The 15,669-nt window shown below is 55.1% G+C and overlaps 1 protein-coding gene across 1 annotated transcript; it reads left to right on the top strand.

Moving 5' to 3' along the window:
* Nucleotides 1-2,484: 2,484 nt before the first annotated feature.
* Nucleotides 2,485-14,133, top strand: PMM1 (phosphomannomutase 1). Its single transcript, XM_031050198.2, has 8 exons — nt 2,485-2,605; nt 2,706-2,823; nt 3,639-3,715; nt 3,902-3,993; nt 6,666-6,765; nt 7,577-7,652; nt 10,467-10,582; nt 11,245-14,133. Exons 1-8 carry the CDS (start codon nt 2,531-2,533, stop codon nt 11,365-11,367), a joined length of 777 nt encoding a protein of 258 aa, XP_030906058.2. The 5' UTR covers nt 2,485-2,530; the 3' UTR covers nt 11,368-14,133.
* The last annotated feature ends 1,536 nt before the right edge of the window (nt 14,134-15,669 follow it).

Consider the following 15,669-nt stretch of genomic DNA (forward strand, 5'->3'; position numbering starts at 1 on the left):
CCAAATGATAAACCACATAGTTCACTGTTTGTCTAACATTCTCTAGCAGTGTAATACAGAAGAGGGCTTGTAACAGAGGGAGGCTTTAACAAAGGTTCATGTCTCTGGTTATTTTAGGCTGTGTTATTCAGCTATGGTGCTGGTTTGCTGTCAAGTACCAGTACTAGCCCCACTTAAAATACCTGGGAACATGTATGAAGGAAAGCCTTGACCTTAACGGCAGCCCTAGACAGAGTGTAAGCCAGTGGTCACAGCCACTTGCCTTCTAAACTTCCAACACAGTATTTGCCCTTGCTGCTAGTCACAGAGATCTTATTTGTGACAACAGCTGCTGCCTATCATAGCAGCAAGCAAAGGGATGGCAAGAGTGGGCTAAGGGCAAAGTATTAAATAACCAAAACAGCCACAGCCCCGGGGTTCCCAGAGCTAACCCAAACGAAGACACAAGCACAGCTGTATGCAGCTGTACACTTCAAAAGGCAGGCTCACAGTCTTTGGAGGGGTGGAACAAGTGCTCACTGGCTGATACCAAAAGGAAGTTGGGGTGCTAGGAGAGGTGCTTCAACTTGAATAGGAGTTCTAAAGTGGCGTGACAAATAAGCTGGAGAAAGCACAGCAGGTAGTTCACATTTTGGAAAGCTGCAGCATGAACCCATGGCACTGCAGGAGTGTGCAAAAATGGGAACGCTGACCCGTATTTTAGCAGACTTCGCAATTCTGGGAAGTGCCCCGAGGTGGCACTGCTGCCTTGCGGTGCAGGGATGCACCTGAGTCCGGGGAGAGCAGCTCCAGCTTTTGGGATGTCCAAAGTAATAACTCAAAAGGCAAGGAGGAAGGTCTCTCCCAAACAAAGCTGCAGGTAGGAGCAGCCTGGAAACAAGACCATAGGGCAGCTTGGGCTGCAGCAAGAAATGAGTGCTGCTACAGCACCGGGGCTGCCACAGGAGTGAGCTGGCAGGTTTTCCTAATACCACACTCCTTCCACCCAGACATGGGAAATCTCATCCTCGCACCATGTCATGGACAAAGGCTGGCATTCCTGAACCCCCGGGAGTTCACTGTGTGCCTGAAACCATGGCTGTGTTTTGAGAGTCCTGGGCATTAGCAACCCAAATGCATGAAGGCATCTGTACATACTCTTCAGCATGCCATAGCAGACATTCCGGAGTAAGCATCCACACATTGACTGATGAGGGATATATGTAATCACACCTAGACAGGCCATGAGCATAAAATGAGCATAACCCCAAGCTGAGCTAAAAATCCAGCACCCAACTGCACGCTAACAGCTGGGTGCTGAGAAACCATTGTGGGAGAAGAGTCCAGCTTTCCAGAGATGGGAGCTTATAATGGGGGTCTGATCCAGAAGGCAACAGGGCTGTGATTTTGGAGGAACGCCAGTGCTGGGGCAAATAATAACCATGCGAGACTGCCTGGCAACTCACTGGAACAGTGTGGAAATAAGAACACAATCAATGCCTCCCTCAGCAAGCAGCTGAGGATGTGGAGGTAAACTTTGTCCAAGGCAATGGCACAGAGGTAAATTATTAACACTGTTTCTGTAGATCCCCCTTCCATGGAGTGGGGGCAGGAAAATCAAACCCATGAGTGAAAACCAGAACCTGTGAAGCCACCTGAATGCTTCGTTTTGAAAGGAATCTGGGTGGAGAACTGGGGAAAGGGACTGCACCATGTCCTGGAACCAAGTAATCCTGAGGGAAAGAAAACCAATCAGACCATAATAAAATCTCCCACCATGAGCACCATGTGGGGACAGAAGGCAAAGCTAACTGCTGAGCAAAGCACAGTGGATGTTCCATGTGGGTTGTTTCTGATGTTGGACTATAACTCAGGTGTTATTGCAGGAGACAGCAGCCAGGCAGGCTGTCCACCATTGCGTGTCAGGCCAGCATAACACGGATCCCTATGAATATGGCCTGGCCAGATGGTCTGATTAATCCTGAATGACTCGTGCGGTAATTGCTTAAGCAGGTCAAAGCAAAAAGTTACGGCAAGGAATAGATGTGGCTTTGTGCAGGGGGGTCGATGCTGAAAACTGCACTTCCCCACTGAACACAGGAGCTACTGACAGCATCCTGTTAGAAGCACAGGGTGAGGCACGGGCACTGACAGGGTGAACGCAAGCTGCACCGGTCCCCTTCCTCAGGACACAGAGACCTCCGCGGGCACCGACCTTACCGGGTAGCTCAACCCCGACCCCAGCCCCTAAATACAAGGGGCTCTGCAGCAACAGCACCACATACAGGCACATTCCTCCCCCCGCCAAAACCCCAGGCCCTTCGTTAGGGTTCTGAAGCAGAAAGAGCTGAAGAAGGGAAGCCATTCAAGACGCACACATTAAGGCAACACGGAAGGGACCTTCGACCCCATGTGGGTACGGACGATGGGTGGTGGAGGGGTCCTCCGTGGCCGCGCATTGATGCGAGGCTGCCCGGGAGGGCGGTGCGGCCGCCATCGCCGCCTCAGCGCGGTCCCGCCTCCTGCTGCCAGAGGCCGGGTGGGCGGCGGGATGGCGGCGGCAGCGGCGCGGGGCCGGGTGCTGTGCCTCTTCGATGTGGACGGGACCCTGACACCGGCTCGGCAGGTAGCGGGGCCCGGGGCTGGGCGGAAAGTGGGTCCCGAGGCCAGCGCGGCATGGCGGAGCGCGTCCTGCCGCCGGGGCTCAACCCCTGCTTCCCCGACAGAAAATCGACCCGGAGGTGGACGCGTTCCTGCGGGAGCTGCGGCAGAGGGTGCACATCGGTGTGGTGGGGGGCTCCGACTACGCCAAGATAGCCGAGCAGCTGGGGGACGGCGATGAAGGTGAGGCGCGCACCATGGGCTCCCTAAACCGGACCCCAAGCCTGCCCTTGCGGCTGGATGGCCATGGCCGGGCCGGAGCCGCTGCTAATCCTTCTCCCACTGTGGAGAGCAGGCAGGAATGGGTGCAGCAACCAGCGCTGGGTTTGTACAGCCTTCATCTGGGCTCCCCCCATCGCGGGCCGGAGACCCTTGCTACCTGCTGCGCCGTGGTGGGGTGTCCGGAGATTCCTCATCGTGTTCAAGGGGGACATGGGGTAAAGGAGGGAGCGGAAGGATGAGGGGCAGCCGCTGCTCCCTCCGCCGTGATTTCGTCCCCTGGCACGGATGCCAGGCGCGGCTGGGCTCCGAGCGCTTCCCTGATAGCGGGGGGAGGCTGCGAAATTCCCGGCTGAGGCTGGTTGCTGAGCCGGCAGCGCTGTGTGGCCGGGGGCTGGAGTTAGATAACCGGTAACAGCATGGCCCCGGCGCGCCGGCAGCGGGGAGGGGAGGACAGGCAGCAGAATGACATGCACGTAGCTCAAACCCTGCTGTTTTGGAGCCCTTATCTTCATCCTGCCACTGATTCACCCCGTGACCTCCATCAGGTCGTTTTCCCCCTGCATGCGTCAGCTCCCCACATGCGTGCAGAAGATAATCCCCATGCTCGCTCTGCAGCGAGCAGAGAGGGTTGGTGACCCTTTGCGGAGCACGGGAGATGCGGGCAGTGTGGCACTAAGGCAGCAGGAGGATGTCGGGCTCAGTCCTCAGCCCAGTCCATTTGACCCCTTTTCCCAGGCAGTGCCCACGTTTCATGGTTTTGTTTCCTTCCCCCACAGTCATTGATAAGTTTGACTACGTCTTTGCAGAGAATGGCACAGTGCAATACAAGAATGGGCAGCTGGTCTCCAAGCAGGTAGGTCCAGCCCCCTTGCAGCCATGCCACTCCTTCCCCATGCTCTGCGTGCCATGGGGAGCATGCTTGGCCCCTCTTTCCTCCACACCTAAATGCCAGATCTGGAAGTCTCACACCTCCAGTTCATGTCCTTGGGTGGGCTTCCTGGGAGGTCAAGCATCTTCCTCACTCCTTCTCCTCCCTCAGGCCATCCAGGACCACCTGGGAGAAGAGCTGCTGCAGGATCTGATCAACTTCTGTCTTAACTATATGGCACTGCTGAAGCTGCCCAAGAAACGGTAACAGCCCCAGCCCATGCAAATGGCAGTTATATCACTGATTGCTATGGAGCTCTGAGCTCCAGAGCTGGCCTGAGAGCAGCCGAGTTTGCCTTGCTCCAGGCTTTATCTTAGCATCTAGAGGCCCCATGTAGTATCACTGACCCACCAAGCTGGGCACCGTGGGCAAATAATGGACAAGGGTCTTTTTTTCTGGAGAGTCTTCACTATGTTTTAGCATAATGCCTGCTTTTCTCTTTGGATTTTCTTCCCTGGGAAGCAGGGTACAGCCATTGCGTCCATCAGGGTACAGCCACTGTGTGCATCTCATTTAGGACAATGGTACCAGGTCATTACCAGTCAGTGCATCAGGCATCATTGGTCCTATGATTTTCAAGCAGATGAACAATAGCTCTTTGGATGGGAGGCCCAGCGCCTGAGCACACAGCTTCACACTGGTTCTAACCCAGTGTTTCTGTCTGCTTCCCTCATGGAATCCAGCAGCCACAGGATGCATTGGACTGGTACACCTCATCTGAAGGAAGACTAGTCCACTGCCAGGAAAGAAAAGGGTAGTTTTCCATTGGATCAGCTCATACTATTATCACAGAAAGGAGAGGGAGAGGGAAGAGATGGCATGAAGGTAGAAGGGGAGGAGGACCTATTTCAGAGGCAGCCTACAGTTAAACCAGCCTGGGTGCAGTGTCAAACTACTCCTCAGACCATGGTTTCACAAACCATGAGCCAATAGGGCTGTTGCAAGCAGCAGCTCTGCCCTCCTCTTGCCCTGACCGGTTTGTTCCTGCTCTCCATTTCTGTTTGTAAGCTGGTAAAAGTTGCTACACTGTGATGCAGATCAGTTGCCTGATGTGAGTCACCATGTGGCAATACAGTGACCAGTCAGGGGGGCCAGAGTGGCTCTTTACAACAGGGCTGACAGCAAAACATGCCCCAGAAGCATGGGCTGGGACCCTCAAGGCTGTTTGGTTGCCTTTTTGCTGTGTGGTTGCCCAACAGCCTGGCAGAATTTCAGCTCCCAGGTGCCTCTGTGGATTTAGGCTCATGAGATTTCTAGCAGAGCATGGACTTTAAAACCCATCTCCTGAGTCTTGGCTTAGAGCCTGAGTTACTGATCCCTTGGTGCTGCAGAGATGCTGCTCCCAGTCTGCAGGCATGGCTGTCCGTATGTCCATTCCCCATGTCCATGCCCGTGTGTCCATTCCTTCACTGACTTACAAGACAGGAGGCTGAGAGTTTTTCCCCCAGTCTCAGAGTGGTAGCACTTTACCACAGAGAAACAGTGCATGGGGTTGGGAGGGACATCATGGGGGCAATGAGCTATGGGGTCCTCTGCAGGACAGGGAAGGAGATCTCCCTGCTCCAGCTAGGTTTCCACAAGAGTTTCAGTCTGTTTTCCAATTGGCAGTGCTGCCATCCAACCCCTGTTTTTGCTGCCCTACCAGCTTTGGTACCCATCTGAACCCTTGATGAGTTATTCCAAGGTGGTAAGTGGAGAGAGCCGGAAGTTTATAACAAAGTAAAGAGAAGGGAACAGTTTTCTGCAAGCCTAGTGCTTTGAACCAGCCTACTGAGGAGGTGACAGATTAGTGGTGCCAGTGCAAGGTGAGGATGGCAAGCAGGAACTGGGTCCTGTCTGTGCAAACTTAGGTAAGAGTTGCAGTCAAAGGTGCAGGGGGACAAACTGAGAGACAAAGGCCCTGGTGGGTCCTACCTGATTTGTGTCCCGCAAAGAAGTTGCGATGCTCATCAGCCTGCTGCCAGACCTCAGGAGCCAGTTACACTGACCTGTTCCATCTCACTGCCCCAAGGCACTGCCAGCTTCACCCAACACACCCAGCACTTCTTAAAAGCCCCCAGGGGTGGAGATACCACAGTCTCATCAGGCGGTTGGTGAAGGCCAGGCAATAGAATCACAGAATGGTTTGTGTTGGAAAGGACCTTAAAGCTCATCCAGTCCCAACCCCTGGCCATGGGCAGATACACTTTCCACCAGACCAGGTTGCTCCAAGCCCCATCCAACCTGGCCTTGAAGACTGCCAGGGATGGGGCAGCCATAGCTTCTCTGGGCAACCTGTGCCAGGGCCTCAGCACCCTCACAGGGAAGAATTCCTTATCTCTGACCTAACTCTCCCCTCGTTCAGGTTAAATCCATGCCCCCCTGTCCTGTCACTACAGGCCCCTGGAAAAAGCCCTTCTCCAGATTTCTTGGAGAACCCCTTTAGGCCCTGGAAACTGCTCTAAGGTCTCCCCTGAGCCTTCTCTTCTCCAGGCTGAGCAAGCCCAGCTCTCAGGCTCCCTCCAGAGCAGAGCTGCTCCAACCCTTGCAGCATCTTCGTGGCCTCCTCTGTCCTTGTGGTTATTCATAACATTAGAAAATGTTTCCTATCATCTCACCTAAGCTCATTGCTTCCAGCCCATCCCCAGGGCACACAGGAACTGTTTATTCCTCTTCTCTTACAGTCTCCTTTACAAAAATGTGAGCCCCTTGGAGACACTAATCAGGGGTGCTGATGCCTGGTCTTTGCCTGGCATGAAGTACCTGTGAGTGGGCATGGCTTCTCTCCTATTGCCTGTCCCTGCAGGGACTGCATGTCTCACGGAGCAGCCGTTCCCCTGGGAAGGTGTGTTTTATTCTCCCTGCATAGTAACCTTGTGCCCTTGTCCACCCACAGAGGAACCTTTATTGAGTTTCGCAATGGGATGCTGAACATCTCCCCCATCGGACGCAGCTGCACCCCAGAGGAGCGAATCGAGTTCTCCGAGCTGGACAAGGTACACAGGCTCACCCTCCCCTTTGCTGGTGTTGCACCACCACAGATTTCAGGTCTTACCTGCTTCCTGCCCTTCCCAAGGAGAAAGGAGCCCAGCTCCAAACTGTGCACCAGGCCAGCACATGCAGCAAGGTGAAAACAGCACTGGGAGGGTTAGAAAACCTATGTAAAGACACAGATGGATGGAAGAATTTGACTTCATTGGGTACCACCAATGCAGTGGCGTGGCCAGTGGGATTCCTTGTGCTGTAGGAGAGCCATGGGGAGTAAGACACTTACTGTGTTTCCTCAGGTGTCTCCTCATTTACAGTAACCAAAGGCTGCCCAGTAGCTGCCTTGTGTCTCTCACTCTCCCAGGCCCAACAGAGCTGGAACTAATGGGCTTTCCAGACCGGGAGGTGCATGGCAGATCTGCTGGGCAGGTCTCTGGAGCACTTGGCCCATGCTCACAGCAGTGTCTGCCTGGGGGAGCTTCCTTGGGGTTGAGGGATGGGTTGGACTTGGCAAGACTTCTGCAGCAAAGCTGGAGACTGGGTTGGGAACTTGGCTCTGGGGTAAGTGCAGTGAGGAAGGGCTGGGACCTGCTCTTCCCCGGAGCTGCTGGAGCTGCCAAGCTGGTGGCCTCTACATGACATGGGTCAGGACTGGTGAAAGCTGTCTGAATGTGCTTGCACTGGGGCTTGGGGAAGGTGGGAAGGGAACAGGGCAATGGGCCATAGCTGCCCAGCAGACAGCTTACGGTGGGTTCTGGTGGACTCTCAGTATCCCAGTTATCCCACCTTCTTTCCTCCCTTTTCCTCCTTGCTCCACAGAAAGAGCGGATTCGGGAGAAGTTTGTGGCAGCCTTACAGAGGGAGTTTGCTGGCAAAGGCCTGCGTTTCTCTCGAGGTGAGTGGAGGGAGCTTCCCTGGCTTTGCCTGACCTCTTCATTGTTTCCCATGAAATGCTGGGATGGGGAGCAGAAGTCCTGGCTGTTCCCTCTGGGGGCCTGGAGACCCAGGGAATAGCACAGAAAGCTCATAGTCCTGGAGAGCTGCTGCAGGGACACCTCATTCACATCCAAAGCAAGGCGACAGCAGAGAATAAACTGTGCTGCAGATTCGCTTCCCCTGCAGTCAGGCAGATGGGAGGGATTTTGTCCTGCCACATTATCCCTGCCTTAATCCCAGTTAGCTCTGTGGAGCTTCCCCTCCCCAGAGGGTCTGTTCTAGCTCCAGCAGCAGCGTGGCCACCAGAGCGCCAGGCACATGCGCTTCTCTCTGGGAATGAGACAGGACCCTCGTGTGTCTCAGCTCTGGGGTTTTCCTGGGAGGGTTGGCTATAAAGGAGACCTCTTTCTTCTTGGAGGAAGAGCTGCAGCTCCGTGCCATGGGCCACTTCATGGGGTTGCTTTTGCAAGTGAGAGCCATCCTTAGTGAAGACGAGGAACCAAAGGAGGGGCTTGAGCAACCGTGGGGGTCTGGCCAGCCTGGAGAGCAAAATGAGCAGTGGGGCTGGTTGTGGATGAGACCCTCCCCAGGACACATGGGTATATGTGAGATAAGAAGGTGCCATGTGGTAGCCTAAGCCAAAGGGAAAGGGGGTGACAAGGCTGAGAGCCAGTAGGTGACACCCCACTCTTGACCCAGCGTGGACGAGTACTGCAGGTCTGACCCCCTTATAGCCCCTGCTTAGAGCCCCTTCAGCATCCTGCCAGCAGCATCCTCTGCTGCCCACAGCACTGACACACACCGTTTGTCACAGCAGAGAAAGACAAGGTCCTCATGGGCACAGGGGACAAGAGCAGAACAATGGGCCTCTCTCTGACTTTGGGAAACCACCATGAGGAACCTGCGCGTGTTGTGCAGAAGCATCAAGACAAGGGGAGCTGCAGGCCCCCTGCTCCTCCACAAAGAAAACATGGTGTGTCTCAGGTCAGGCATCCAAAACCAGGAACATGTGGGAATAGGGCTCTTCTGCCAGGCTGGCTCCATATGCCTTGTCCCAGACTGTGGAGGACACAAGCCCCAGAGGTGGTGGAAGATCTTCCTGCAGCCCCCAGACCCATGCTCTGCATAGGCAAGGGACAGTGCTGGCTCTCTTCCACACCACTTCTTCTCCCTTCAATTTCCTACCCTCTGCAACTGGCATCAAGAGTCCCTCCTTGCTGCACCGTTGTGTTTAAAAGGCCAGGATGCAGTGAAAAGCAGCTTTTTTTCAGATAAATGGCTTTGGATACAAAACCAGGAAGGATTTTAATGAGGTCAGACAAGTTTGGCTCCTGATCTCAGGCTGACTCCTGCCTTAAGTCTGGGGGCACCCCCATCCCTGAGGTTGTAGGGCACTTGCTCCCGTACATATCACAGTGTCCTGCCCGGGTGGTGAAACCTCTGCCCCAGTCTGAACAGACAGACTCCATCCCCAGCTCCTCAGGCTCCAAGGAGGACTCCAACAGGGACACCTCAACCAGCCAGGGAGGAGAGGATCATGGCATCAGGAGCTGAACATTTGAATGGTCTGGGAGAACAGTGCCTCTCCTCCAGCAGGGACCATCCCTGTGGGTACCTGTCTACTTTACTACTAGAATTACCTGCTTCCTAAGAGAAGCAGGGTTATGATTTGGAGAAGGAGAGTGTGCAACTCCAGGACTGCTGTCAGCCCATCAGACTGCCTGGAGAAGCAGATGATCCCCATGAAGCCAAGAGGGGCAGAGACCTGAACTGACAGGAGGATGCACATCCAAGTTCAAATCCCCATTCCTCCTGGCTCCAAGCGAGACCCCAACATACGTGTGCCCTAAGGCTTTGTTCTGGGAGGAACTCGTCACCCGTGTTGGTGCTGGGACAAAGTTCTGGCTCTGCAGTCTATGCATGCAGTGTGGTAGCTCACGAAGATGGGGAAGCTGTTGCTTCTGGGAACCCCCAAAAGGCAGTGCAGTGCTGGGGTAAGCCTGGTCTAAGAGCAGGGGCTGGAAGTCTGCTAACCCTGGGTGGCTGTGGGTGTCCATGTGCACACACATGTGCGTGGTCTGGGAAAGCTCCCTCACTTCTGTACATCTGCCACATCTGCCTTAGTGCCCCTCCTGATGTAAGCAACTGACACTTGACTGTTGTAGCAAGAGGTGACAGGCCAGGGTTGTGCCCTGGTTATGTTGATGGTACCTCCATGGACCACACATGATCAGTGTGCACAGCCTGTGTGGGGCCTGCAGCAGGGCCAGATGGGACCCTTGAGCTGTGTGGTGCATGGGGTTTGCTTTGAATGTGCAGGGTGCTGGGAAGTCCCAGCCCCTGCTGGGTTAAGGAACACGAGAGTGCTCTAGAAGGGCCAGTGATGTTCACACAGGAGCCTTGGTGCCAGTCTCCAAGGCCATTGCCCCCCGTTGTGACACATAACATGCTAATGCAAGGTGTGATCCAGTGTCTCCCAGCAGATACATCTCTTGGGATCTCCCATCCCAGCATCCCCCCTGCAGTGCTGGTTCCTGCCTGCTGCCTGCCTGCAGTCAGGGGAGCTGTGCTGATGGTCACCACAGCCACACTGATGTCACCCCAGCCCGTTGTCATAGGAACAGCTACATGCTGCGGAGGCACACCAAGGCAGAGCTGGTGCCTGGCTGCTGTTTGGGCTGAGGGCTGCACACAGACATCTGGACCTCTCCCATCCCAGCACGGGGAACACCCTGTCAGCTCCTACCAGTGTTGCCCTTCGTTTTGCTGGCAGGTGGCATGATCAGCTTTGACGTCTTCCCGGAGGGCTGGGACAAGCGCTACTGCCTCAACGTGCTCGATGACGAGAGATTTGACACCATCCACTTCTTTGGGAACGAGACAACTCCTGTGAGTATCCCCTGCTCACCCCTCACGAGGCTGCTTTCTCTCCTGCATGGGGCTGCTCCATCACAGTTCCACAGTCTGGGTTCCACCCGTGGCATCTCTAGTGCTGCCAGGGGAAGAGACATTCTCATGCAACAGAGGTTTGCAGAAGGCTCATGGTGGTGGCAGGGTCACTGTGCTGGGGAGCAGGTCCATCTCAGCATTGCTTTCCTACCCCTGACATTCTCGGGGGATGCAGCCACTCTTGCGGCCCATAGGACCCAAAATGCACTTAGGAGAAGGCTTTTCAATAGCAGGAACCGCTTCACCTTCCCTTTAGAGCAGTGAAGGATGATGCTTCCTTGCTGCTGTAGACCAGCTTGGCCATCCACTCAGCTCTTTCCAGATGTGGGCAACCTCTGCTCCCAAGATGTGTCCACCACATCTTTTGCTACCTCCTAGAAAAAAATTGCTGGTCCTGGGCCTTCCCCATCTTTTCTACACTCTTCCCATGGCACAGAGAAGGGGAGACCAGAGGGAGGGAGCAGGGCTCCAACCCAGCCCCTTCTGCCTCCCTGAGACAGCAGAGCCCTGACATCCCCTGACAGAGCCAGATGTGGAAGCATGGAAGAGGATGCTCTGGTGATGCCCTGATAAAACTTTCCCTGTTTCCTGTCTCCCTGCAGGGGGGGAACGACTATGAGATCTACGATGATCCCCGCACGGTGGGACACAGCGTCCAGAACCCGCAGGACACAGTCCAGCGATGCCGCGAGATCTTCTTTCCGGAGAGAGCAAACGAATGCTGACTGCACAGGTCCCACAGCCCTGCCCCAGCCCTGCCCTCTCCCCAATCAGGAAAAGCACCTTCACTTGAGGGATCTGCTCAGGGTGACTGGAATCCCCACTGTGCAAAGCTGGTCAGGATGTTAAGGCATGAGCGCAGGTGGGTGAGCAGGAGGGGGCTTTGCTGAGCTGCCCTTTGGCACTCCCCATCTGCAGCTGGGGGTCATAGGACCAGACCCTCCTTGCCTCCAGAAAAACTTCTCTCTTGACAGTTTGGGCTGGGTAGGCAGCAATGCAGATGCTTTCTTGATCAGAAAGCATTGAAAGGGCCAGTCACAAGAGTGTGTGACCATCCTGTGCTTCCTCACCTCTTCTTTTTTCTCTGTTTCTCTTAACACTTCTGCATGAGGGAGCATGTGTCTCATCTTTCTCTCCCCTTTGCACCTTGGCTGGGGAGGCTGGGGCTGCTGAGGCCCCAGGCACTCTCCCTGGAGCTGCTCCAAGGCAAGAGGCCAAGAAGGCTGTTTGCTCCAAGTAGGAAGGGGTAGCTGTGATCCCAGATGGTTGCAGCACTGGGCATCCTGACACAGGGGGTCACCATGTCCTTCCCCTTAATGCCATGCCATGCTAGTCACTACAGGTGACCTGGGAATTACAGTTTTAAGATGACTGACTGGGCTTCTGCTCTGAGCTTTGCTCAGGTACATGAAGAAACTAATTCTCTCTTTAGCCCTCAAAAAAAACCCAGGATGTATTTCCTGTGTTCTCAAATGAGACCTTGTCTGGTGTGACTGGAGGATGCCAGGCATCTGATGTGTGCAGGGCACTCTGTGGAGCAGTTGTGGGCGGAAGGCTTCCTGGTCCTCTGCCCACTGCCATGTCCATTAGGTGTCACAAGTGTGTCAATGTAAAACCTCACCCAGAGCATTCATAAAAGACCAGGTCACCTTCCTTCCCAGTGCTCAGCTTTCCATCCTGCTGCCAGAGGCATTCTCAGAGAGGGCCAACACAGGCCAGACCTGGTTCGTAGTGCCAATGGAGGTACCCCCTCAACAGTGCCCTCCAAGCTTGCTTTTCTACCCCATCTCGTCCCACACACTCAGTTTACATGGTCACCTTTAGGAGGCAGGATCTCCAGTACTGTCATGTGTCCTGCTGCTCTCTTCAGGGTCTTCATGCGTTGCAAAACCACATCTGTCCTTCAGCCCTTGACCTCATGTTGCCCCTTTGCTCCTGGCAGCTGTGCTGGGACACGTGGCTGCACCGATGACACTAGTCACAACTTGGTACTCCAGAGAAGCTCAGGGATCCCCTCCAGGGAGATGTCCACTTACAGCTACCCAGGGCACACCTACCTGGGGTTTGTGGACTTGGAAGATAGTGAATGTTCCTGCAACCCGCCCCTTTGCTCCCCATGAGCCTTTCTCACCACATCCCTGCTGCTATGGCACTGTCCTGTCTCTTGGTCCTGTTTTCTCTCCCCTTTGTCTGCTGTTCCTGCTGTCCTTGCCATTGCTCTTCATCTCCCACCTAATAGATGGACTGCAGAGAGAAGTTTCTCAGCTGGCTGCCACCACTGTAACCAAGGGACTGCATGCATCAGGTGAGGTATGTTGGTACTTGTAGACCTAGGGCAGGGCTCCTATGTGGCCATGGGCAGAGTCCTGAGTGGTCCTTGGCGCTGCTGCCTGGCTGCAGAAGCAGGGGTGCTGCCCCTCCCCCTGACTGCACCTCTTAACTCTACAACACATCAGGTCTGTGATGCATCCCATGTGCATGAGCACAAGGGTCTGCCCAGCATCCAGAAATCCCCAGCAGATACACAAACTCCTCTTTCTACCCAGAGGTTGTTGCTTGGCAGATGAGGACTTGTTGGAGAAACCTGAATGCAGGCTGCACTTTTCACAGGCCACTGGTTTTGGCACTGAAACCTTCATGGAGGAATCGTGTGTTTTGTGGTTCCTCCTTCTCTGTTCACTGTGGATCAGGTGATGTGTGTGGTTTGGGGGGGGGGGGTTAATTTTCCTGTAAGTCTATTCAAAGCCAGCAGGAGCTCCTGTGAGTTCAGTGGTGAGTGAAGAGCAGCCCTGAAGTCACAAGACACTGTGGTGGCCTTGGGGGCTGAGATGACTTGCACATTTGAAGGGAAGGACAGGCTCTGTCCAAGGCTGCTCCTGGTGGCAGTGCGTCCCTTGCTCAGGGTGGGAGGGGTTGCAGGGCAAGCAGAGCAGAGGCCGGTTGACCTCCGAGGCACCTGCCATCACTGTCTGCTCAAGAGCTCACTTGTGCATAGGTGGGATGAAGCCCTGCAGCCTTCCCTGTTCCTGTCTCTGGCTTCCACCAAGCCCGGGACAGCTGAGGGCACCTCGCAGCAGGAGACACTGTCCTGCTGGAGGGGTGAGGATGACACCAGAAGCAGCTGGGGCAGCACCTCAGGGTCACAGCATGGCTGAGGCTGAAGGGGCCTCATCTGCTCCCACCGTTCTGCTCGAGCAGGGCTGCCGAGAGTGCCGGCTGCCTGCTCTGTGTTCTTGCAAGCAGGGATGAGGCACAGCGCTCAGGTGAGAGCCCTGTGCCTCTCCCCAAGATCCCTTTGCCATGATGTTCCTCACCTGGTGGGTGCCTGTGGTGTGAACTGGGGGTTCTCCTGTGTATGTGTGAGTGAGAGGATGTGGTGGGCCCTGTGTTGGGAAGTGGCTCCGTATCTGTGTGAGATGGGAAGCTCCTGTCTGGCAAATACCAACTGTTAAATAAGAAATATATTTAAATACAGATATATTAAAACAAAATCAATCCTGTTAAAGCTACAACATGCAGTGGTTGGAGGCAGTGTGTGCTTTGTGCCAGGCTCTGTTAGGCTGAGACACATCCAGATGGCAGGCACCCAAAATCTCTGCAGCAGTGGGGGACCAGCCCCAGTCCCCATTCCGGTGGGCAGCAGCCTCCTGTCCCAGGCTCAGTGCCTGCTCCCCCTGAGCAAAGCTGGAGCACCCCAGAACCCCCAGGCCATGCTGTCTGGATAAATCCCTGAGTGATCCAGATCCACAGCATCCCCACTGTGACACACACAGGACAAAGAGCCAGGATGGGCAGGGCTCATGGGAAAGTCACCTTTAATGGTTTATTGCCAGTTTTACAAAGGTTGACACATGGTCAGACAGGCAGGAATCACACCGGAGCTGTAAAAACACCACAAGTCTGGGGTTGTAGTTTACTCCCCAAAAAATAGGGAAAGGGAAAACAAATGAATCAATCAAGGTTTGCCTTGGCCAAGCTGACTCTGTGTCCCAGGGATTCTGGGGCCTGAGCCAGCATCATCACAGCCCCTGGGTGAGCTGGGCTTGGGGTTGGCAGTGAGATGGGCTGTGGGGTATCCCCACGTCAGCCTGGGCTGGGGCAGCAGGCAGGGAGCCCTCCTGAATCTACAGGGCCCAGCTGGCCCATGTGGCACCAGCCTCATCCCTTCTCCCTGCTTACAACAGACCCTGTCCCCACTGCAGCAATGGCAGCAAGATGTAGAAAACACCAGTCTCCATCAGTGCTGAGGGTCAACAGCAGGGAGCAGGTTCCCAGGGAGCTGTCAGCTCCCCAGGCCCACTGGGAAATAAATCCTTTCAGAGGCTGATGATTCCTGGAGCATCCCCTGGGGTCAGCTCCATCCGAGCCCTGTGCAAGTCCTCCTTGTCCCACTGACCTCTGCCCTGTGCCTCCTGAGCCCACCTGGCCAGGGCATGGCAGAGAAGACCAAAACCAAAGAAGTTTGTGCTTTGTTTACGAGACCCTGCCTACACCGAGGGGCTGGGGAGAAGTGGCTGAGGCTACTTACATCCCTCAGCCCCTCACATCCCCCTGGCAAGCTATGGATATGCACACACACACACACACACACAGATGGGAAGGGGGGTCTCCAGAGGGCTAGGGGGACAAGGTGTGGCCATCTCCCCAAAAACCACATCACTATGGAGCCAAAATAAGTGCGTTACCAGCCCAGAGGTGGTGGAGAGCACAGAGGTGCCAAGTGCACCCCTGCCCCTGCAAGCACAGGGCCCAGCATCCTGCCAGCAGCCATTTGCCCCTTAGTGTTTTCTTTCTGTAAGCCATCCCAACCTCCCTGTGACACCGCGGACCTGAGGTCTGTTGATGGAGGGATGTGGCTCAGGCAGGTGCCATCAACTACCAGGCTGCCCCACACTGCCCTGTTCCCCCAGCCCCACGGCATGCCCCGCTGCTGGTGTGCTGTGGGCAGTGAGACCAATTGGGGAGCCCATGTTACCAAAGTGGGGTTTAGGAGGACAAGCCAAGCCCTCCCAGACTTTCCCTCTCTC

The sequence above is a fragment of the Melopsittacus undulatus genome, chromosome 5, assembly GCF_012275295.1.
Source record: "Melopsittacus undulatus isolate bMelUnd1 chromosome 5, bMelUnd1.mat.Z, whole genome shotgun sequence".
Lineage (NCBI taxonomy): Eukaryota > Metazoa > Chordata > Aves > Psittaciformes > Psittaculidae > Melopsittacus > Melopsittacus undulatus.

Excerpts from the sequence above, each read along its gene's own strand:
- PMM1 (XM_031050198.2), top strand. The coding sequence starts at position 2,531 with ATGGCGGCGGCAGCGGCGCGGGGCCGGGTGCTGTGCCTCTTCGATGTG. Across the intron at positions 2,606-2,705 it reads CCCTGACACCGGCTCGGCAG|AAAATCGACCCGGAGGTGGA; the intron begins GTAGCGGGGCCC and ends CTTCCCCGACAG. Across the intron at positions 10,583-11,244 it reads TTGGGAACGAGACAACTCCT|GGGGGGAACGACTATGAGAT; the intron begins GTGAGTATCCCC and ends GTCTCCCTGCAG.